General features: G+C 33.0%; 1 protein-coding gene across 3 annotated transcripts in view; it reads right to left on the reverse strand.

Annotated features, from left to right (window-relative positions):
• LOC130892421 (uncharacterized) overlaps positions 1–24,291 on the reverse strand; it is a 111,778-nt gene that overhangs the window by 53,091 nt on the left and 34,396 nt on the right. Inside the window, exon 1 of one of the 3 annotated variants that reach the window (XM_057797842.1) lies at positions 6,874–7,091. The exons of the other annotated variants lie outside the window; for them this stretch is intronic. Within the exon in view, the coding sequence (XP_057653825.1) occupies positions 6,874–6,907 (34 nt within the window). The 5' untranslated portion in view covers positions 6,908–7,091. Of the gene's footprint in view, positions 1–6,873; positions 7,092–24,291 lie in introns of those variants that run through there. 3 annotated transcript variants of the gene reach the window in all.

Consider the following 24,291-nt stretch of genomic DNA (forward strand, 5'->3'; position numbering starts at 1 on the left):
TTGTTTTGTTTGGTTAAGCTTTTGTTTGTTTTATATAGGTTTTTGTTCTGTACATTGTTATTTTGTTTTGTTTGGTTAGGTTTTTGTTTGTTTTAGATAGGTTTTTGTTCTGTACATTGTTATTTTGTTTTGTTTGGTTAGGTTTTTGTTTGTTTTCGATAGGTTTTTGTTCTGTACATTGTTATTTTGTTTTGTTTGGTTAAGCTTTTATTTGTTTTAGATAGGTTTTTGTTCTGTACATTGTTATTTTGTTTTGTTTGGTTAGGCTTTTGTTTGTTTTCGATAGGTTTTTGTTCTGTACATTGTTATTTTGTTTTGTTTGGTTAAGCTTTTGTTTGTTTTCGATAGGTTTTTGTTCTGTACACTGTTCTTTTGTTTTGTTTGGTTAGCCTTTGTTTGTTTTCGATAGGTTTTTGTTTTGTACATTGTTATTTTGTTTTGTTTGTTTTCGGTAGGTTTTTGTTCTGTACATTGTTATTTTGTTTTGTTTGGTTAGGCTTTTGTTTGTTTTAGATAGGTTTTTGTTCTGTACATTGTTATTTTGTTTTGTTTGGTTAGGCTTTTGTTTGTTTTAGATAGGTTTTTGTTCTGTACATTGTTATTTTGTTTTGTTTGGTTAGGCTTTTGTTTGTTTTCGATAGGTTTTTGTTCTGTACCTTGTTATTTTATTTTGTTTCGTTATGTTTTCGATAGGTTTTTGTTTTGTTTGTTTTCGATAGGTTCAACCGATTCTCCGGAAGTTGTAATTTTCTGTTCGTATTCAGAAATTTGTTGAAATGTTTTATTTTGAAATTTAATCATTGGATTATCTATAGCTAAGTGATCAGCTCATTTCTCAATCTGGTACATTGAACGATAAATAATTGATAAATGATTGCAATGTGTAATTTTTTCAATGGATTTTTCCGCGAAATATACAAAGAACTCTACGAGGGTCACTTTGTATGTTATGAGGTACCAACACGAAACTACAGGAGTTAGAGCTGGCAATACTGCATTTTAAAATTCCACGACAAATTCTTTTATGGTTGCAGCGCGCATTTGATGATGAAACTCCTTTACCAGCATTATTGATCCCCATAATTAGCAAAATTAATTTTTTGATTAAATCAAATTTCATAAATTATGTACCAAGGAAACTGCATTTCTTAATTTATTTCATTCAAGTAGTCCTCGTATCAATTAATTTTGTAATAAAAACATATTTAGTGTGTCATAGTTTTATTGCTTTTAGATAAGTTGTCAAACTAGTTATAAAATACGAGGTTAGACCGATAAGTACTTAATATATTCACCACCCGAAGGTTCCAGTATCGAAAGAGCAATTTTCTATCGTGTAATACATTCTCTTAAGGAATTTTCGGAAACTAGAACCCTGGTTGAGGTTGATCACCTATCAGCAGGACGCCCGTCGATAATGAGTTTTGATAAAAATGTTAAAACAATTCGGGCTTGGGTAGATCGACAGAAATTATGTGCAAAAATCGTACAGAAGATTTTGAATCTAGTACGGAATTTATTTCTGCGAGGATCGGTTGGAAGTAGAAAAAAGAAGAGACTTTCTCAACCGATTCATCACTGGAGACAAGTCCTGTGGATGTGGAGCTCAAATTATAAAACAAGGAAGATAGTGGAAGATTTATGAACAAATAAGTCGCGAAAATCAATGTGGAGATAATGTTGATTGTTTTCTTTTTGATTCTTTGAGCATTGTTCACAAGGAATTTGTCCCTCGCTGCCAGAGATGAAACGGGAAATTCTACGTTGAAGTTTCTTGACGTCTCAGACCGGAGTTCGACCGGATTTGGTACAAAGCAGCAGGTGAATCTTTCATCACGACGAAGCGCTCGCTTAAATGTCGTTCGCTCAATTATAGTGATAGACCACTCACCTCATTCACCAGATTTAGCGTCTTGCGACTTATTCTTGTTCCCGAAATGTGAAATGGCGCTGCTGAGGCGGCACTTGGGAAACGTGGAAGACGGGAACGAACAGCATCGAAATTTTCAACAATGTTATCAACAGTGGAAACGATTTTCATAAAAGTGAGTCAAATAACTTTGCAAAAAGCTATTTATTAAACGAAAAATATAAATAAATAAAGTGGTTTCAATAATCTGACTATAGTCGTTGGATGTCAAGACTATTTAGGACACACTATGCGTGTATATGCTTTCTTACATACTAATCATATTGTTTGTAAACAAAAGCTGTAATTTAATGGAACTTCAAGTTATGTTACATACACTTTTCTGGTTACCTTCGTATCTTAAAGCAAATATAGAGTTGGTATTTTATTTGACTCGAAATAATGGCTAGAATTTTGACTAACAAATGATATTTCATATTATCGTTTGAAATCCGAATGCCTGTTCTTTGCCATCACTAAGAAATCTATATTTAAAACTCATAAGTATTAACACCATTTTGAGGTACATGACCTTCTAAATTGAAAATAGTCTCTTTTGATAATTTCCATTTCGAAGACTACAAAAGTGTTATTCTAAACACTAAAAGACAAACTATGTACGCCCTTATGAAGTCAGGTCACAGTAATAAAAGTTTAGCCTCGCCTATTCCAGGGATCCCATGAGCGCAGCAACTCAAACAGTTAGAGGGATGTTTTATTTTCTTGAACTAGTGAATCTTGTTTCATATGAATAAAATAAACTTGTCTGATAGCGTGTCTAAAAGAATGGAACCTTAAAGGCGAGTTGTTACTGTCTTGCGAATGCGATGCGAACGCGCCACGAATTGGACGCGAACGCGCCGCGATCACGTCGCAGAAGCGTGGCGGAAATGCAACGTTTTCGTCGCGAGTTTGTAGCGCACAAAACACTCATTAACAAAATTGATAAAAGGTGGTAGGTACCAAGATTTAGGAAATTACTATTCATTATAAATTGTATCTTCATCGTTACTGTTCTAGTCACAAACACTTGGTGAAGAATTAATTGGCTGTAATGAATTATTCCGGGGTGGATCTGGACTTGTAACAAATCCTGGATGGTTTGGGGCATAGTTAATTCTTGCTCCAATGCTGCAAGTTGTTTTTGAGTCTTCAAGGGTTTTTTGTTTTCAGTTTTTTTCGTTTTCTTTTCTCAGTTTCCAGCTAATCTTGGGATTTTTTATCTTTTTGTGCTGCGCCATATCTTGACCAGGAATTCGTACATCAATTTTTTGCCTATAAGTGATTCTTTTTAAAAATTTTCAACCAAAATCTTCTTATTAACAGAAAGTCAACTTCCTGCTGTCGCAATGTCGTGAGAAATTATTAGAAGAAATATCTTCCAATGTAGTGGCGTTGCATCTATTTGCAGTCAACGAAAATGTCAAGACTTCAGTTCCACGGATTGTTCTGGATCGTTGTCAATCTTATTGGGATTAAGGAAACTTATTGCTTTAGTTACTTTGAATGCTAAAGGACATTTTGCCAAAAGTTTGGCAACCGTATACATCAAACATGGAAATGTCTATTTTATAAATGGGAGTGCTTTGAAAAATTTCACCTGCAACGAACCTCCTAATTAAGTAATTCAGAACCGAAATCAGATCTTTCTGACCAATCACTTTGAACAATTTATAAAAAAAGGCTCTAGTTCTTCGGATAAGGACTAAAAGAATATTCAGTTCAGTCAATAGTAGTTTATTATCAAAAGATTTTTCCACGATTTTCAAACTGTCACCCTATACGACAGATTTAGCCACCTAGGATTATTTTCTGTTCCCAGACTTGAAAAAATGGTTCGGTGGTAAAAGATTTTCTAGCAATTAAGAGGTAGTTAATAGTATTTTGAGACTTTTTCGCGATTTTCAAACTGTCACATGATGGCAGGTATGTTTTGTAGCCATCGTACTGAATTTCGGAGCGCCTAATAAAGGATAAGAACATTCCTCGTTTGAAAGGACAAATTGCAACATGCTATTTTTGAGATCGATTGTAAGGGTTTTGAGTTATAGCAACAACAACAAGTTACATTTATGGTTGGCTGACATTTTGACAGCTGTCAACAGAAGTAAAACGTCAAACTTAATTCCCGTCACACAAAATGTGAAACTAAAATGAAGAGCTGAGCTTTGGAGGTCATCAAATTTGAGAGAGTGGGAGATTATTTTTTTGTTTTTGAAGTAACCTAGTTGTGCAGTATTGAGAAAATTTTAGTAACGTCACTGATTTGCTTGACTATGTAACGTATAATAGAGTTTCAAATCTTTAACTAACACATCAATCACAACGGAGATAGATAACCGATCTGAGACTGTTTATTTGCTCTGGGCAATGTGTACTTGTAGGAAGATATAAAAACAATCGAATTGAAGGAAATTATGGTAAATATTTGAAGGTTTTTTTTTTAGTGCGAAATTGTATTTTCAGATCGACTTTTAGGACGACGTTTGCTAGGTTAACGAACTTTTTATATTTTAAACATTTTTGGATATACTTATCACCAGTCAAACAACTCTCTCTATCGTGATTTATATCATAGTAATAAAATGATTCACTCGAAATCAAAACTTGTTTTCACATATTCATGTAAATTGAATTTCAAGGTTTTGTAATGTTTACAATAATGTAATTATGTGGCAATAATGAGATAGGATAGAATGGAGTTCGAAATTTGAAATTTATCCACGTAATTTAGTAAGCAAAATATTTTAATAAGTTAGCTCCATTTCCTCAAACTCATTTTATAATTTGGCAGCTTATAAGGGGATGGTTCCAGTACTTGGCCTGGTCAAGAGATGGCGGTGGTTGCTTGAAAAATATTAGTACACAATCTATACAGGATATGTCGACTAAATGAGATGAAGACTCCAGAAATGTTGAAGAAAATCTACCTAATAATCGTCGACAGAAAGTGTGCGAGCTAGCAGACACAGTAGTCATTTCAAAAAATGCAGTACATCGCGTATTAAATTGAAAATTTGAACCTGAGAAAGCTGTGCGCAAGATGGGGCTTTTGGTCACAATGGAACAAATACAGCGTTTCTATCGAGTGTTTGGCAATGTTTCACGGAAAGAAAGCAGTTTCATAACCATGGATGAAAAGTGGATCCATCACTTCACACTCGAACCAAAAAAACAAACGAAACAATGGACTGAAAGGAGAGAATTGGATCCAAAGGAGGCAAACATCGTTCCATCTGCAGGCAAGGTAATAGCGTCGAATGTTCAGGGTAAATTTCATTGACTATCTTGAAAAAGGAAAAACTATCAACGGTGAGTATTTTACCAACTCATTGCAACGTTTGAGCGAAGAAATCAAGCAAAAACGGTATTGTTTCATCAAAACAATGCACCTGGTCACACATCCGTTTTTGCAATAGCTAAATTATTTTCTGTTCTCAGACTTGAAAAAATGGCTGGGTGTCGAACTTATTAAACATTGCTGGGATGGGAAGTATAGAGCTAAAAGGAAATTAACATAAAATGTGCTTATGCTGATAGCAAGAAACAAAACTAAACTGGTGGTGATGTTCGAAGACATAGAAGAGAAATTAGAGAAGTCAAACTCATAATCAATGAAAGCAAAACAGAGTATGTGATCGCTTCAGCGGATAAATCTTGCAATACAGTAGACGTTGCTATAGAAAACTGAACCTTTAAGAGAATGAAAACCTTGGGAATCTGATAGGAAATATATATAATCTTGCTCTCGACAGATTTTTCGATTAAATGCAAGTCTGGCTATTAAATAATCTTTCCGTTTCCGTCAGTATTATATTATTTGTGCAGTAGTGAAACTAACGTGTTTTTTTCTCGTGGAGCTACGTATCAATCTCAAATTTCTAGTTAAATTGAAAAAAAAAACTCCGACTGAGTGCTAGAAATTGTTGCAAGAAGCTTATGGGGACAATTCTCTATCTCGTGCGCGTGTTTTTGAGTTGTGTAAGCGCTTTAGTAATGCCCGAGAGAGAACTGAAGATTACCAGCGCCCAGATCGTACTGTGACTTTCAACAGTGACCAAAATCAACCAAATCGTGCGTTCAACCAAATCGAATGAGCATCCGTATGATTGCCGAGGCTTTAAACGCCAATGAAGAAACATTTTACACCAGGAATTACATAAGACAAAAGTCTGTGCGAATTTGGTGCCAAAAAATTGACTCTTGACCAGAAGCTCTTGCACCAACGGGTCTGCTGAAATTCCTTTGGAAGGTTAGAAAAGATCTGCTTTGAAAGGGACCCGATTTGAGTCGATGGAAGCGGTAAAGCAAAAAATGGCAGAGCTCTTAAAGACCTTCACCAAAGAAGACTTCCAGCACTGCTTGGATCAATGGAAAAAACGTATGGAAAGGTGTGTGGCGATAGGAGGGGAGTATATTGAAGGGGAACATTCGAATGTAGAAAAAACCGTCAGAAAACATGTTTTTTTGCCTGAAAATCGACAATTTCAATCGCTGATAACTCGAAAAGTATTGACTTTCAAAAGAAACTTCATAGAACAAAAGTTGCTTGGAATTAGTTAATTTATCGATTTATTTTTCATCTTGCACCCAGGGGAAAAAGGGTGGAAATAGAAGGAAAGTAGAACCTGGATCCAAATTTTTATGAAAACCGGTGCTGTATTCGTACATTTTGATATATCCTATGAAGAAATTGATAAACTAAATGAAAAAGTTAATGAATTGGATGAAACTCTCTGGAACTGCGTGGAATTTAAAATAAAAATTTGTTTTTCTAATTATCTATCAACCTCCACCTGTTACTTACTTTTTGTTTCTCTTTATGGGTGGTTTCCGATTTAAAAATGTTACGTGTCCACTCAACACACCTATCGTTTTATTTTCACTACATCCCAAATACAAACTTAGAAAAATACCATGCAAATACCAGATATTTCAGATTAAGCAATATTATTAAGAAATACCTTTGAAATCCGTATATCCGTTATTAGTACACATTTTGTCACGTTTTTACAACTCAATTATTTACAAACATCAAACAAAAAGAGTGCAACGCCGGACGATATTATATTGCATTTTATCGAAAAATTTACTGTCAAAATTAATAAAAAATGACAAGATATTACTACGAAACCGATAAACGACCAACGTAGACTGACGAATCATGCCTCTTACTGCAATCTAAAACTTAAACATAGTTGCCAGCTTTTGTTAAAAATTCTATAATATTGTATAAATTAAATCACACGTGTTTATTATTACAAAACCGGATATCACAAATTTCTATCACAAGTTGATGTCAAAAATATAGAAAAAAAATGAAAAATTCCTAAAATACACACGCTCCCAATTGTTTTAATGTTTATGGAACAAGTAAAAAGAGAGAGATTCAATAGCCATTTTTGGGTAGGCTGAGGGACATTTTTTTATATAGGAAGTTGGCCCTGATATAAGATTTGCTCTTCTACATTATTATCATTGAAACAAAACGAGAAAATTAGGTTCAAAATAATCGAAAAATCGCGTATTTTGAATTTTCCACGTTACGTTGTGTTAGGTTAGGTTAAGTTAGGTTAGGTTAGGTTAAGTTAGGTTAGGTTAGATTAGGTTAAGTTCGGTTAGGTTAGGAGATTATGACTATAATCGCATTGATGAGAAAGAGTTAACCCTTTTATAATGTTTCTTATTTTATTCACGGTAATAAACATTTTAAGCTAAGGATTGAAGATAACTGCAAATGTGCGCTCGATGCACGCATTCCTACGGGGCGGGGTTGTGACTTTTTATTCTATTTTCCAGATATTGACTTGTTTGACCAATATATGTAGCTTCACAGTTATTACAAGGAATTTCATAAACAATTTTATTCTTTTTTGATTTTGGCGTTATTGATTTTATTATAGAAACGTTTCTACAATAGATTATTACGTTTATTGCAAATTTTCAAATCATATTTCTTGAATAAATGTTGCGAGAGATCATTTACGAAAGGAAGAGATATAAATTGGTGATTATTATTATTTTGTGGGTTGTATTTTCATGATTGCATAGATTCTTAGTAAACGCTTTCAGATATATCAGAGGATGTTGAAACCTGAGGAAAATTAACAAAATTTTTAATTTATGTTAATCATATATTTTAGTTATTTCGAATTTGTTCTAATATGAACTCATAGCATCATTTGTTTAAAAAATTTCCATTCAGAAATTAAATACTTTCAGCGTATATTCACATAAATGTTTTTTGTCATAGTAAAATACCAATTTTATCAAATAAAAATTTTGTACTACTTACTAAACATTTTTTATTTACGAAATTTGAGCAACAATCGAAATTTATTCATTAATGCATCCGAAGTTTTATTTACTTAAAGAAAAAGTGGCAACGTTGTAAAGTTAATGCGACTTAGTGGTAGCGCTCTCAGTTTTACAGACAGGCGCGTTACTCATGGATGAATCACCTTTTTAGGACTGTAATTGTCGTCAATTCCAAACAACTTATACAGAGTCAGTTCATTATCTTCTTCGTACAACTGATTTTGACCTTGATAAACGCATTCCGCGAAAAATTCAATAATTATGGGAAATAATTTTCTATATTCCGAATTTAATGTTAGATAAATTAAATTTTCTATAAAAAATGTCTTCCTTATATATGAATCTAGTTTATTTTGAAACTAAATGCACATTTCGTGATTATAGATCTTTGCAATAACTACTTTCGAGGGAAATATCTTCCAAAATTGGTTAGTTTAGTTAATACACATATTATATACACTGGGTCACCCTTTTAAAGAGGTTTCAGCGATATTGAGTGGAAAACTATATGATAAGAGTTGGGATTTCGAAAATGAGCAATAGATTTGACGTAGAATTTTTTTTAAAATTTATTTGCGAAATTTACAATCACACCGACCAGTATATGATGCAACGTGTTACACAGAAATTACGTGTAAAATGCATTAAGCTTGTATGCATCAATAAATTTGATAAATTTTTGAAACTTGTACTTGAGAACATCAGCTACAATCAACAGCAACAAAACTGGTGATCTTCTGGCTCTAAATCGCCATGGTAGATGGAAAACCTCTTAACCAACCGTCGACATTTTGTGTAGCACGCAACATAAAATAGTCTACAACTTCCTGCACATACCAATTTATTTTCAAAACCGTATTAAATTTACCTTAAGCTTTATTTATTTGAAAAATAAATACTAACTACGTTTTTAGGTAGTTTTCGAAATTGTTGTGTACAACGTGTGTAAAAAATTCCATTTCACCCTTTTTTCATAACTTTGTAGTACTTTTTAACCTCATATCTTCAACTATAATCAAAATTTTTCAAGAATTTATCGAGTTAACAAGAAGAAGTATTTCTTTGTTCTATTACGTTAAGAAAATGTATAAATATGGTATGTGAAATTCATTATCGTAATCAAATCAATCAATTACATTACATCTTAAGTTGTAAATTGCGTGGGAAATAAAGATGTTTAACTAACATAACGTCCTTCGAACATCTCGCACATAAATCGTTCTTAGAATAACTGAGAATGGAAGTCGATCTGTAAATTTATTTATATAAGAAAAAAATGTATTTTCAGAATCTTTTCATTTTCAATAGTATCAGTCTATTCAAAAATTTTATCTGTTGCTTCGTGGGTTTTGTCCATTATTATAAACACGTTTATTTAAAATGGAGACTGCTATAGATTGTCAAAGCAACTCTATAAATCAAAATTCCATATTAAATATAGGTATAAAGGGCATTTAATAAGTTTGGCAAAATCAACAACGGCACTTGTGATATAAAATAAAAATACGAGGTCTGGTTATTAAATAACGAGACTGCGCGTCTAGAGGGCATCCTAGACAGCTGGGATAAAAAACGAGTAGTGCATTAGGTATCTAGATAACTCAAATTTCTAGTTAAAGTGAAAAAAACTCCGACTGAGTGTTATAAATTGTTGCAATAAGTCTAAGTTCGTCTAAGTTCTCTATCTCGTGCGCGTGTTTTTGAGTGGTGTAAGCGCTTTAGTCAAGGCACTGAAGATGATCAGCGCCCAGGTCGCCGTGTGACTGTTTCAACTCCAGAAACAGTGACAAAAATCAACCAAATTGTACGTGCAGATCGTCTAATGAGCATCCGGATCATTCCAGAGGCTGTAAACCCCGATGAAGTAACGGTTAGAAAAATGTTACACAATGAATTACACATGACAAAAGTCTGTGCGAATTTGGTGGTCAGATTTCCTTGAGAGGTTAGAAAAAGATCTGCTTTAAAAGAGACCCGATTTGAGTCGAAGGAAGCGGTAAAGCAAAAAACGGCAGAGCTCTTGAAGACCATCACCAAAGAAGACTTCCAGCACTGCTTCGATCAATGGAAAAAACGTATGGAAAGGTGTGTGCCAAGGGGAGGGAAGTATATTGAAGGGGAACATTCGAATGTATAATAATTTTTCGTAACCAGTCTCGTTATTTAATAGCTAGACGTCGTTGATGATTTTGGTAAAGTTTTTTACCATCAATAACAAGAGACAATACCGAAAATGGCAATAATAACACCAATACACAAGAATGGAAAAACAATGCAGAAACTATAGAGGTAGAGCGCTACAAGATACAACCCTCAAAATTTTGTTCAAAGCCATAGACAAAAGATTGAGAATATATGGAGAAAACTTGTTCGGAGACTACCAATACGGGTTTAGATCTGGAATCACAAATCACATTTCCATTCTGAAGCAAACGTAAAGAAAGGAGTATGAATATCTTCTTCTTCTTCTTCAACGTATTGTAGTTTCCAACTTGTTATCCTTGAGATGTTGATGTCCACGAATTCATCCATCTTTTTGGAGGTTTTCCTAAAAATTGTCGTGTCTCTGATTTACCGTCTCGTGCGATCTTTGCTAATCTTCCTTTGGTGATCCTGTCCACGTTTTTGTAACAACCTCTTCCGTTTATGTCATTATGTGATTATGTCTTCCACCTCAAATTCGTGTCTTAAGTCTTTGTTTCTCTTTCTGTCTCTTAGTATTTTCATTTCTGTTGTTCGATTGATGTTTTTAGTTTTTTATTGTCCGCTCTTGTTTCTATAGCATGTCAATATGGGTCTAACTTTTGCCCTTTTGTTCATAGTGGTATTATTCCAGATAATGTCCCGAAGTGCGCCTGATATTCGGCTGGCTTTGTTTGCGTTTGAGTATGAATATGATCTGCCAATTTACTCATGCTTCATAGATTTCCTGCGAATAGAAACCATTTGTACAGCATTATGAACAATATACAATGAATAGTTATTATTTTCGTGCTAGCATTCCAGGTTTTTTTCCCTTGATAGCGCTTGCCTATTAAGGAAATGTCCTGATGGAAACTTTCGCTTTGATCGTCAGTTACAGCACGCGAATTCTCGGGGAATAAATCAAGATGAGAGTGCAGGATATGTATGTACATCTGAAAGTTCTGTAGGAAATTATGAGCTCATTTTAATGTAAGTTTCAGTTAATGTAAAATTCGGTTTAGTTTCATATCAACAACCATATGGTAACTCAATGTCAACCACTCCTCAAAAAATTATGGCGACGGTGTTGTAACTAATCAATGTATGCTTAAATTGCGCGCATTTTTGCCTTCGGGCATAGACTTTCTGACTCTTCAATGAGATATTAATTTATTAATGCCATTTTGGGAACTAAATTTTTCAGGTGAATGGTCAACGAAGGTCGTGTGTGGGATTATAAATTATTCTATTAAAAAATAAAGTTTCATTTCAGACGTCGAAATATAAAAATAAACCAAACAAGAATTGTACATTTGATGATGATTCTTAGCTATTGAGATGTCGATTAAAGGCAGTTTCTTTCAATTCAAATTACTAGTAGGTATAATCAAAGTGTATCGGAATCCCACAAGTGACTCTAATTGTACAGTAATTTTATAGACCAATAAAATATTAACCATTTTTTTTTTACTCACTCTAAAGACAATAGTTTCAGTTTAGGGAGTTTGATAAAAATTGAAAAAACCGCAACTTTTTACTTAGTTTTGACCTTTTTTTGTTAATTGTTTTCTAATTAGGTAAACTTTGTATATTAATGTTTACGTAGCTAATGCCCATTATCCTTTTGAACCCCCCGCTTAGATGCTGTGGTACTCCCTAGGTATACCTTCTTCAGCGTCTGTATCGGTGGTTTCGGGACTTATAAGTGATTTTTTTTACTCGACTTCTTCATAATATTGTCGTTTGCGCTAGCTCCAAATTTGATTTTCTTTCAATTATTATCTTTATAAACGTATAAACACTTCATGTCCTCACTCATTCACGATATTACCTTCTTTCGTTTTCCCATCTTCAACGTTATTTTTAGAGTTCTTTCTCTGGTTCTACTTTTACCTATATTATACTTCTTGATGACGGTTTAAAAGCGTTTATAGTTCAAAGCTATCGGCAGCTAGGGAACCGTTGAGCCTTCAGATGCGCCCCACTTACCAGAGGCCGATGTCGTGCGCTTCCACTTGAACGCTTTCATGTCTTAGGCAAGTTGTGAGGTTTGTCCAGGTGTTTAAACCTGCTCGAGTGAGTACAGGACACTCTCAGATAACGTGGTCTGCAGTTTCGGCCTCCTCCATGCACCAACGGCACTCCGGATCATCCGTGATGCCCATGGTGTGAAGATGGTGTCTTAGATATTTGAAAGCGTGCAAAAAAATTCATGATCTCGTGTTGCAAGATCGAAAAATGACGAATTTATAAATATTTAGAGATAGTTGTCTCTTAAACCATCTAGTACAAGGCGAACTGGCTGTTTCGAAAAATTGAACTTATACGATAAATAAAAATAAATTTCTCTAATTTGACGTTTCGACTTTTCTTCAAGTCTTTATCAAAATATTTTGACGTTTCTTCAAGTCTTTATCAAAATATTTTGACGTTTCTTCAAGTCTTTATCAAAATATTTTGATAATTTTTTAACTTTTTCTTAGTCTCATGTAAAGGATACAAAATGAAATGTAAAACTAAAAAAGTAAAAAAACAAGTAAAACTAAAAAGTGTATTTTGACTTTTCTATGAGTCTTTATCAAAATATTTTGACGTTTCTTCAAGTCTCTATCAAAATATTTTGACGTTTCTTCAAGTCTTTATCAAAGTATTTTGACTTTTCTATAAGTCTTTATCAAAATATTTTGACGTTTCTTCAAGTCTTTATCAAAATATTTTGATAATTTTTTAACTTTTTCTTAGTCTCTTGTAAAGGATACAAAATGAAATGTAAAACTAAAAAAGTAAAAAAACAAGTAAAACTAAAAAGTGTATAAACAAAGACATAATTTAAAAACTAAAGAATATGTTTTATTGAAATGTGGGGCAATTTTATTAGTGCATTAGACGACAGCGGTTTAGTTTTTTTTATTTTCATAAGAACTTCCATTCATAAGCGATTGTAAAGGAAATGTAACACATTAAGATAGTAGAAAGAAAGATAACCTTTTTGTCGTTTACCATTGTATTTAAAAGAAAATCAAATCATACATTTAATGGCTATCACTATTAATTTCATTCGAATTGACTCAAGAGAGTTATCAGCTGCCACCTTTATCAAAAACTGGGTCTGTTGCCACGAATTTTGTAGGTGAAATAACTACGCGCCAACTCGGAACGGGAATATTTCAGGTAAACGAAAAGGTAGTTCGAGTACATGATAGAACTCGTAATTCATTAAGAGTATTACCTGGAATTTAGTATATAATCCGTTGGAAAATCGAAAAATTAAAACCTAGAATTTATGGTGGGGTGCGAGGAGCGCACGTGCATCGATCACACTCGAATCAGAAAGATTGTTCGACGAGGACGCAAGAAAATTTGATCTGCCTAATGAGTCCTAGAAATGGGCGAACATAATAATCATATCGATATCGCCCTAACACGACAGGAGCTCCATCTGTTGTCACCGAAATAAAGTTTGTGAATGGAATCGATTTTTCCTTAAAGAAATAACTCGACGTGTTGTACTATGGAAAAATCGCTGAGCTATTTCACTATCTAAACCATTTTCATGGACTCCCGTTTACGATTGTGTACCCCAATTTTTGTCACGCCCAACGTAGACCCACATCGAGTCTCCGTAGATCCCTTGTAGTCCACGTGGACCATTTTGAGAATCACGGATTTAATTTATATGTAGTGGGAACGAACCTTCTTTAGTTTAATATGAAAGGGTACATTGGGGTGATTGCGATAGGTTTAAAAAAATTGCTTATTTAATTTATAGTTCACTTATTTTTGAGACACATTTACAGCTTGTCTTGAAAATCTACGTATATATGTCATCAGATGGGAATGGTATCAATAAAAACCGCAAACAACGTTGACGAATACGGTTCAGGTGTAAATATTTTTTAGTCATACACATTGTCCGCCAAAATATTGTGAATGAATTAAAATTTTTTGCATTCTTTACCAACACAAATTATGTTTATTAGAAACGAGGCTGTCTCTGTTTATTTCTGGACGCCACGGATCTAGAGGAGTTAAATCTGGCAACCACCATCTTAAAGTAACGAGCTCTAACTGCAGTTCAGTAGTTGCTGATCTAAAGAGCACCCCCCGAACTGTTTACCACCCAGATAGCAACGACTTTGCCAAGTGAGCTAATTATATGAAGAATATGCGGCTTCCATCTTCTATTTTAAAGGAGTGTGAATGTAAATACCTTAGCCTTTGTCCTTTGCTTCATTAAAGGACAATTTGAGAACTTGGGGTCAGACCTGGTTCTTGCTCAATGTTTTTTGTATACCTACTATTCTATATTCATCAATTTTTCGGAAATTCATAAAAGGTTGTGGTCCTATGAAAGGAGCCTTTATTTGCCAGGTGATCACAGAATGAATAGTGATATTGATCTTATTCAAAGAACATGATACTATGATTTAATTGTGGGTTTAAATGAACAAGTCTTGACCGGTTCCAACGCATTTGGTGATGCAAGTTCTTTAGTACCTTCAAGATCCATGATTTATTTTTCTTCTACTCATATCCGATGTTTCTGGTGCCTCAACAAAAGGATGATGTCCAAGATTGATCAGTAAACGTGATCAACGACTTACGGGCTCAGATATAGCAGCTCAGATCAATGAATCTGTCTGTGAGTACTTGCACAAAGAAAAGGATATTGAGAGAAACTGGCCTCTTTCAAGACGTCAAAATAAGGTTGTAGTGGGATTTAAAACATAAAAATTGCATGCATGAAGAGTGGGAAAGAGTTTTATGGAGTGATGAGTCGAAGTTTGAGGATTTCAGGTGTGCAGGAGAAAGGAAAAACGATTATAAAAGAAGGCTGAGGCTCAGTAATAGTTTGGGAATGCTTTCGAGGAAAGGCGACTGAAGACAATGTTAAAATTTATATTGAAGGAAAATGTAGAACACTCTGGCCAGTCAGCAAAAGCTTTTGACCTGTAGTGAATAGCTCCGTACTCACAAATACTGGTAGATAGTCAAGAAAACGTTGGTGACGAATTTTTATGTCATTAGTAGTTTCCGAAATGCGGATGAAGGGATTAACCTTGTCCATCAATTTAAATCCGTTATTATGTCACTATAAAAAATTCTGATATTATTAATAGCGTTTAAAATATGTGGTCTTGACAACCCCGCCTATTAAATAATCGTCCTCTGCGACAATGTCCGTCCTACGAAGAAAATTTGCATCTTCATTTTTGCTGAGTAGAATGAAAGAAACCGTAAGCTTTAGCTACGCTTGACAAGAAATTGTCATTTGAATATAGTTGGAATGTCTTTTTTAATACACTAAATTATTTATATTACAAAGTTTTTGACCTTGGAATAGTAAATATGTCGAGAATATGATGTAATAATGCGAGAATTAATTAATTTTCGTCACACAATTAACTGTAATTAAGGCTTAACAAAGTAAAACTTGTGGCTTGTAATTTCGCTCACCAAACTAAAAACTTAATCTTTTATTATCACAAATTAGTACGAAAGCATAAAAAAGAAGAGTGAGGTAATTTTTGCTTGAATTAAAGTAAAAACGAAAATAATAGTTTTAATAATCAATAATAAATTAGAGAAGACAAGTTTCACAGTATAGAGGGCGTTCTGGGAGTGTGTGAAAATGATGCGAAATCAAAACTTATATTTAAGTATATTTTCAAAATTATTATTACAAACGAGTTCGCAAAATGGTTCCATAGACCGGCCCTGTCCAGTTACTATGGAATTTAAAATATTAGGCGAATTCGCGCGACGCCTTTCTTATACTATTTATAAATGGCGGAACTCGTTTGATGTTTGTTTGTATATAATCTATTTGCATAATTTCTTCTGAATAATTTCTAAGAAAGCCTATTTGTTTATTTATTTCTTTTTGTTCTAGAACTTTGTAGAATTTTATTTAGGTATATAAATGATTTTTGTACACGCTGTTAAGTCAGTTTATAATAAATAGTCGTAGTGAACTACTGAAATTAGCAAAGTAATCGAAGTAAGTTAATAAGTTAGTTAAGTGCATAGTATTTAGATAAAAAAAGAGAAAAACATTATATTGGTGTCAGTAGTAGTAAACTGTGAATAAATAGTGACATAAACATGGCCAAGAGACTCAGTGACAGAATTCAAAGCCGAACTTGAAAATCGCGAAAGAAGTGGGATCTGGTTCCCGAAAAACGTTACAATATATATTTGAACATTATGAATTTTTAATGGATGATCACATAAGTCCATGTTGTGTGTTTGATGGAATAAATAATCAGGGGCGGCTCATGTTCAATGGTTAACAAACCGTAACTTTTAGAGGGACAATCTTAAATGAACAAAGAGGAATTTTTCAATCGATTTTTCAGCAAAAAAATACTCAATATTTTTTCTATGGCCAACGGTTGTTTTCAGTTGTCCACCCGGTATATGAAAATGAAACTCTCGACTTTAATAATGACATGTATGAAGGGAAGTTATTCTAATTATTTTGGTAATAGGTTTACAGTACTAATTTTGATATAAAAATTTTTGAGAAGTGTACAAATCTTGTATTTCGACTTTACAATCACCCACGTTACGAATTATGTCAGACACTCCACCCACATTTTGAGTACTGCAACAAAAGATGAATGAATGAAAATGTCTCTAGACAGCACGTCAAAACTGATCCTATTATTATAATGAAACGCATAATCGTATATTATTTATTGGTCTGTTAATTCTCATTATTATGTGCACTGCCTAGGTGACAATGATACAGTTGAAGGGGAGTGTTTTTGAACGTGTGTATTATCGTTATAGAGTGTGTCTACTTAAGTTGGAACCATATGGAACCAAAACTTTTTTATTAGTGGTTTTAGGAAAAAATGTTATTCTTGATAAAAAGTTCTACATGGTCCAAAAGTTAAAATGCAACCATCAGATATCAAATTATTACAGCAGTATACGAGGTTTGTCAAAAAATTCGTACGAAAGTATCTTTTTTTTTCACAATTCAGAAAAATGTTATAAAGTAAATTTGTTTTGATTTAAAAGTTATATTCAAATATGCAATCACAGCCATTTATTATCAAAATTTAGGTTTTCTGATACAATTTATGTTTCTTACCTGTTAAAACTTTGATAAAGTTTCTATTTATACTGTTTTTGAACAACCTTGCAATTTACATACAAATGTATAATAATTATTTATATATTGAAAAATCCATACAAAGAATATTTGGAGTAGTTTTCTTCGGAATGAATCCAAATGGTCTACATCATCAAATGGTCCTCGCTGATAAACCTACTGTTTTAAGTAGCTCCATAAAAAAATCAAGGGGACTCTTATCAGCATACCGAGGAGGAAAAAAAATATATGAACACCTGTGCATGTGAATTTCAGTGAAATATGATGTAAAATAGTTAAAGCTAAAAAAATTGCACTAAAACTAATGCCATTTCATTGAAAATCAAAATTAAACTTATTCCTTGTACCAAATACTTTATTTTGATGTTATTCACGACATCTCAAAAGTTTGGCTCATTAGAAATATATAATTTTGAAAAAAATGAGCATAATACTTTTTGTTTTTGATTTTTTAATAAATTTTTTTGTTCATTTTTTTTCCATAACTATAAGAGATACGAAACAAATAAACAGTCGAATCAAAGCATGTTTTATGAAGATTATTTTGCTTTTTTTATTTTTTTTTATAGCATAAAAATTGCCGGAGTTATAACCAAATTAATCTGTCACTATAGAGCGAGGATTGCTTATCCACAGCCCTTTGACCCTTTATTAATAAAATGTGGAGGATCTCAAGCCCATCTAGCATACATAGGCTTGTAGCCCTGAAAATTACTTTTAAAATGGTTTTTTGTAGGATATGATAGCTTCGAAATGAATGGAGAATATGAAAATTTTCAAATTTTTGTGCACGGATTTTTTCTGTTGATGCTAAGTTGCCTGTAGGTACATTTGAGAGTACCAAGAGATGATATACTCATAATCTTGATAAAGGGGTGATTCTTAAGGGGTTAGAGAATGAAAAATCACTTCGTGTTTGTAAAATTCACTTGAATATCAAAAGAATTCAAAATCAAAACATTAACAGTCATTAAAAAATGTTTTTTTTATTTTTTATCAAAGGGGTGGTTCTTAAGGGTTGACAGGGTATAGACGATTAAAAATTACTCCCAGTAGAGACCAAAAACTCAAAAGAATTCTTTTTTCATTATCTGCAAAAGGGTAGTTTTTAATGGTTGAATAATAAAAATCAATAACCAATTAAATTTTATTAAGATGCTATGAACTTTTCACAGTAAAAATGAAATTGCAATATTATAAATCGTTAAAAGATTTTTTTCCTATATTATTTTCATCAGAAGGGTAGTTTTAAGGGTTGATACTTCAAAATATATAAATTTTCTATTATACAATATGTTAAAATATTTATGCTGCATAAATGAAAAAAATTTTAATTGAAAAAAAGTAGGAAAAACTATAATATTGGTATTTCTCGATAAGGGGTGGTTTTCACCCGTTAAAAACCATCTGCACACATCACCACCATGTAGATCTTGATATTGAGGGTAAGATGAGCTTAATTATAAGTTTTCAAGAAAATCGGAGCTGCATTAAAGATTTTTTGACACCATTTTGAGCTTGAATGCTTACACCACGACCACCAACAATTGCACTGTATGGTTCCCAAACAACAGCGAGTTTATAAAAAAAGCTACTCTATACATTAAAACAGTATAAATTATAAAAACGATGAATAAATGAATTATATATAACTAATTAAATCAAAAATTATCCCAACGGTATTGAGTGCAGTTTCTGACACTCGAATACCAACATATGAACGAAAAAAATCATCTGGAAACGAATTATCGCCTTTGGTTACTAAGAGAGGGCAGACCACCAACATAATGTGAATGCATGCAGTTAGGTCGTAAAGATACTACGCCCACACGGTCTTGATGTTGATAGGCCTACATAAGTAGAAAGAACCTGAAGCATCCGAGACTGGATGAAGTAAAGTTTAGTTCATTATCATTCACTTATTATAAATTGGTTCACACAACTTCTAAGAATCAAAAGAGGTCTGTTATAATTTGGAGTGGTTAAAAATATATTATTAATCGGTCTTTTTAAGTGATTGTATAAATAAATTGACTAAATAAAAATATAAATTCGAAGTCTATTGATCAAAGACAAATGGTAAACCAAAACTTAGTATAGTTTTTTCAATATTAATTGCAGAAGACATTTATACGAGGAACAATCAATATTTCATAAATACGCATGGTACTCATACCAAATTAATAAATGGAAAACAATGTTTACGCCCCTTTAAACATATAACAAACCGTCAGTCCACGTGGACTCGTCTTCTTCACTATTTACCAATGAAAACATTGAATCGTAAACATAAATGTATTTATATTGGACGAAGCTGTCGGAAGGCATATGTACACAATTTCTTTCGGACATTGAAAATATAACTGGCGCAGTCATTCGGATTCGTGCGGTCGCGATTTTTTCCGAATAGTGCGAAAAGAAAAACCGGCTAATTATTTTAATAGTACAGCACGACATCTAGGTTCATCGAGAGACAGGATTTCAGAACACTGAAGATGTTTGAGAAACCGGAGAAGTAAGGAAATGAAGAAAGAAGAGGACAAGACACGAAAAATTCCTCCGTTATTTTTCATTCGCAAGGACGTAGGAGTTACGTAAAAGAAAATTCCAAAACTTTCTAAAAATTAAAGCACATAAGAACGAAATTAGATAAACAACTGTCATTATTTATTATATATAGGATTGTGGTAAATAATAAAATAATGAATTGTAGTTAATTCGCTTGTGAAATTAATTCTATTCATACAAGCTTTGTAGAATAATTGTAAATTCGAGTTTAATAAGTTTTCGGACATCGAAAACTGGCGCAGCCATTCGGATTCGGGCGGTCGCGATTTTTTCCAAATAGCGCAAAAAGAAAAATCGGCTAATTATTTTAATACTACAGCACGAAATCTACGTTCATCGAGAGACAGGATTTCGGAATATTGAAGATCTTTGAGAAACCAGAGAAGTAAGGAAATGAAGAAACAAGAATACGAAATTGAAGAAAGAAGAGGACAAGACATGAAAAATACCTCCGTTATTTTTCATTCTTAGGGACGGAGGAGTTTACGTGAAAGAAAATTCCAAAACTTTCTAAAAATTAAAGCGCATAAGGATCAAATTACATAAACAACTGTCAGCATTAATTTTATTATAAATAGGATTGTGGTAAGTAATAAAATAATTATTTGTTGTTTATTCACTTCTGGAATCAATTCTGTACATACAAACTTTGTAAAATAATTGTAATTTCAGGTTTAACAAATTTTTGGACATCGAAAACTGGCGCAGCCATTCGGATTCGTGCGGTCGCGATTTTTTCCAAATAGCACAAAAAGAAAAACCGGCTATTTATTTTAATACTTTTATCGATGGACAGGACTTCAGCACACTGAAGATTTTTGAGAAACCAGAGAAGTAAGGAAATGAAGAAAGAAGAATATGAATTTGGAAAAAGAAGAGGACAGGACATGAAAAATACCTCCGTTATTTTTCATTCTTAGGGACGGAGGAATTTACGTGAAAGAAAATTCCAAAACGGATTAAATTACATAAAAAATTTTCGTACAACGAGGTGTTCACGTGCTGATCACGCACTGATCATTTTTTTATTTACCATTTTTCTTTGATAAATAGACTTTAGAAATGAGAAAAACATTATATTATACAGTTCTAAAGAAAAATATCAATCATTTGTTCGAACTATTCTTTAAAAACATGAGCATTCATATCCACGTGGTAGTCACTAGTACGAGTAGATTCGAAAGTCAATAAACCAACTTTAACAAAATAATTTGAACTGCTAATTTTTACTAATATCTGTATGCGTTGCTTTCTCTATAGTGGATTTATTATTTGGAAAAAGATGTCTTTTATCAAAATTTAACAGATTTTTCAAAATTAATTTGGTCTGTGATCCATAATTCATCTTGATAAAATATATTTTTTCTTTAGTTTCTCATTTATTTTATAGATTTGTCCATTCTCAGGCTTAACCTTAGGTACATTTAAGTACAAAAATTTTAAGTAATTAATTCTTTAATAATATTTAAAATGACCATACAAAGTTTTACATTAGAAATTTAATTTTATTACTCTTTCGTACATATTCGTTAAATGCCACTCAAGTATAAGGAATTTAGATTGAATTCCAACAGTGAAATTTGTTTTTACATTTACAATCGGTCATCAGCAACACCTATTGGGCATTAAAATTATTGACATTTAATCGGAATTCAAATGCAATTGCAGTGCAGTATTTATCTTGATCGGATTGTTTTCCGCAATACCTAACATTTAGAAAATAACAGTTATTCCTCTTCACCAAGAGTAAAAGTACAGCTATCATAATAATCTCTTGCAACACCCTTAGGTATAAAAGTTTAGGTCTCAGAGACGTATTGAAAAATTTAGTAATCTGAATGTCTCATTTGATTTAAAATGTATCCTTCAGTATAAAGTACACCAATTCAACATTCGTGTTTTTTTTAAATAATACTGAGCGTAGTGCCAGAACGATTCCATCCCCTGAAGATATTGAATGTCTTCGACAAGCAGGTCTCAGCGTCTCAGATTTTGTGAGGTTATGTTTGCCAGGTTGGAAGCAAATGATAACCAAAATAACAACTTTCAGGTACTGGGCCGAGAGGAGCTCTCGGTACTTTCTCACACCTGAACTTCACCGCTTTCAAGTTAATGAAAATGAATGCGGGGATATCGTTTGGCCCCCTCGGTCTCTAGACCTTACTGTCTGCGATTTTTTTTTTTGGGGTTATCTAAAAACGAAAGTATTTAGAACTGATCCACCCAGGACAATCCCGGTCTTCAAACAACGAATTCGTGACGAGATTGCAGCAATACCTGATAATATACTGTTATTAGTATACATATTATCAAGTTATTCAAAACTTTCAGGCTAGACTCCATTAATGAATTTTTAACATTATATATCAAACGGTTACTCCTTTATTTAATTATACCTGCCTTCCTATGTCTATCTACAAGTCCCGATTAGGATCGTTATTTCGAAAGTATCAGGGTGCATCAGCACTTTATTTTGAAATCTTTGGATTATTTGGGTGTTGCTTTCGCTGATACATAGTTGAATCCCGTAGGTCCATACCGGTTTCATGATTTGTTCATATGCTGTTTTCCCAGCAATCAATACAAATAGTTGTGTTTTTCTAATCGAGGGATGTCACTGATGTATAAGAGGTAAAGAAGCGCCCCAAGAACACTACCTTGTAGTACACCCGCGTTGATTTCCTTTTAGTTTGAGTAAGTATCTTTCTGCTTAAATTCCGAAGGCTCGTTCTTTTATATAGGGCTCTAATAGTTAATATAGGTTAGGCAAGAATTTATTCAGTTTGTATTTGAGCCTTTCATGTTAAACTTTGTCAAATGCCTGAGCCACGTCTAAGAAAACAGATTTTTTTCTGTGTACTTGGTCTATGGTGAAGGTATTATAAAATATGAAGACTAATAATGTTTCAAAAGACAAAGGAACTTTATCACACTAATCAACTGAAAAATAATGATCAGAACTTCAAGTATTAAATGATAGCCGATATACTTTCACTTGTGTAGTGGGCAATTAGTAAAAAAATATTAGATTGGATGTATCGGATTTGCAAATCACATAGTCCTGATAACTTGATTTGAAACTTTCGCAATTGAACGAAGAATAAAAACTTGAATAGCGCCAACGAGGCGGCTACAGAATCAGTCATCAGACGTCTTTCGATTTGTTTTTAGTTCCTTCTTCTGTTTTTTAAGGTTTGAATGATCACAAGATACGCTAGAATAATTTTAATAAATATAATTAAGATATTTCTTTACATCTTATGTTATAATTAATGGAATGAACTATTAGAAATGCAAAGAGAATGAAATATCAGGATTTTCTATAATTACAAAATGGATACTTCAACGAAACATTAATTGTTGGATGCATTTGAAATAATGAAATTGTTGAATCTCCAGTGCACTGGTTGGAAAATTTACTATTAATACGTAGGGTAGTTTACCTTCAGTCTCTGAAGACATCAACTTTGATATACGAGGATTGCTACTTAAGTACTTAATAACCAATATATATATAATTGAATATTTGGCTGTATTTTTTCAAAATATTATCCATTCTCTTTCCGATTGAGTTACCTCTGGCAGATTTCTCATCAATTCGATGTTTTGACTGTTTGAAAACGTTTCTATTTGAACTGATGTCGTGGTGGTGAATGATTCGTCTTCTGTGATTGATTTTCCTAATTTTTTCAAGCCTTTTGGCAAACAAACGATGGTCTACCATCCAAAATTGACGTTGTTCTAATGGAACTCAGAGTGATTCATGCGAAAATATTTGGGGTTCGATCGGTACGTTGTTAGTTCAATCCACGTCGAAAATTATCGCACGAAAATGTTTGTGATTCTGAATTTAATTTAGGCCCATCTAAATTCTTATAAAACTAGCGAAAAATTTGTTAAATCAATAAATATCGACTTAACTAGTGAACCAAAATTTGTTGCTGTAAGTACTACCGAAAATTAAAAAAAAACAACCGGACGAATTTTTTATACTAGCAGTAATTTTCTGGACACAAGCTAGCTTGAACTCGACTTGTTACACGGGAGAGAAGATTTAGTTGTTACATTAAAAAATGTTCAAATTAGCCTAAAGAATCGATTTTTAAATGTGGTCCTTTCAAAATAATTTTTAAACTACTCTACGGATCGATTTCAAAAACTTGTCAGCTCTTAACCACAAAAAACCACG

Source organism: Diorhabda carinulata, chromosome 4, assembly GCF_026250575.1.
Source record: "Diorhabda carinulata isolate Delta chromosome 4, icDioCari1.1, whole genome shotgun sequence".
In the NCBI taxonomy this organism is placed as follows: Eukaryota; Metazoa; Arthropoda; class Insecta; order Coleoptera; family Chrysomelidae; genus Diorhabda; species Diorhabda carinulata.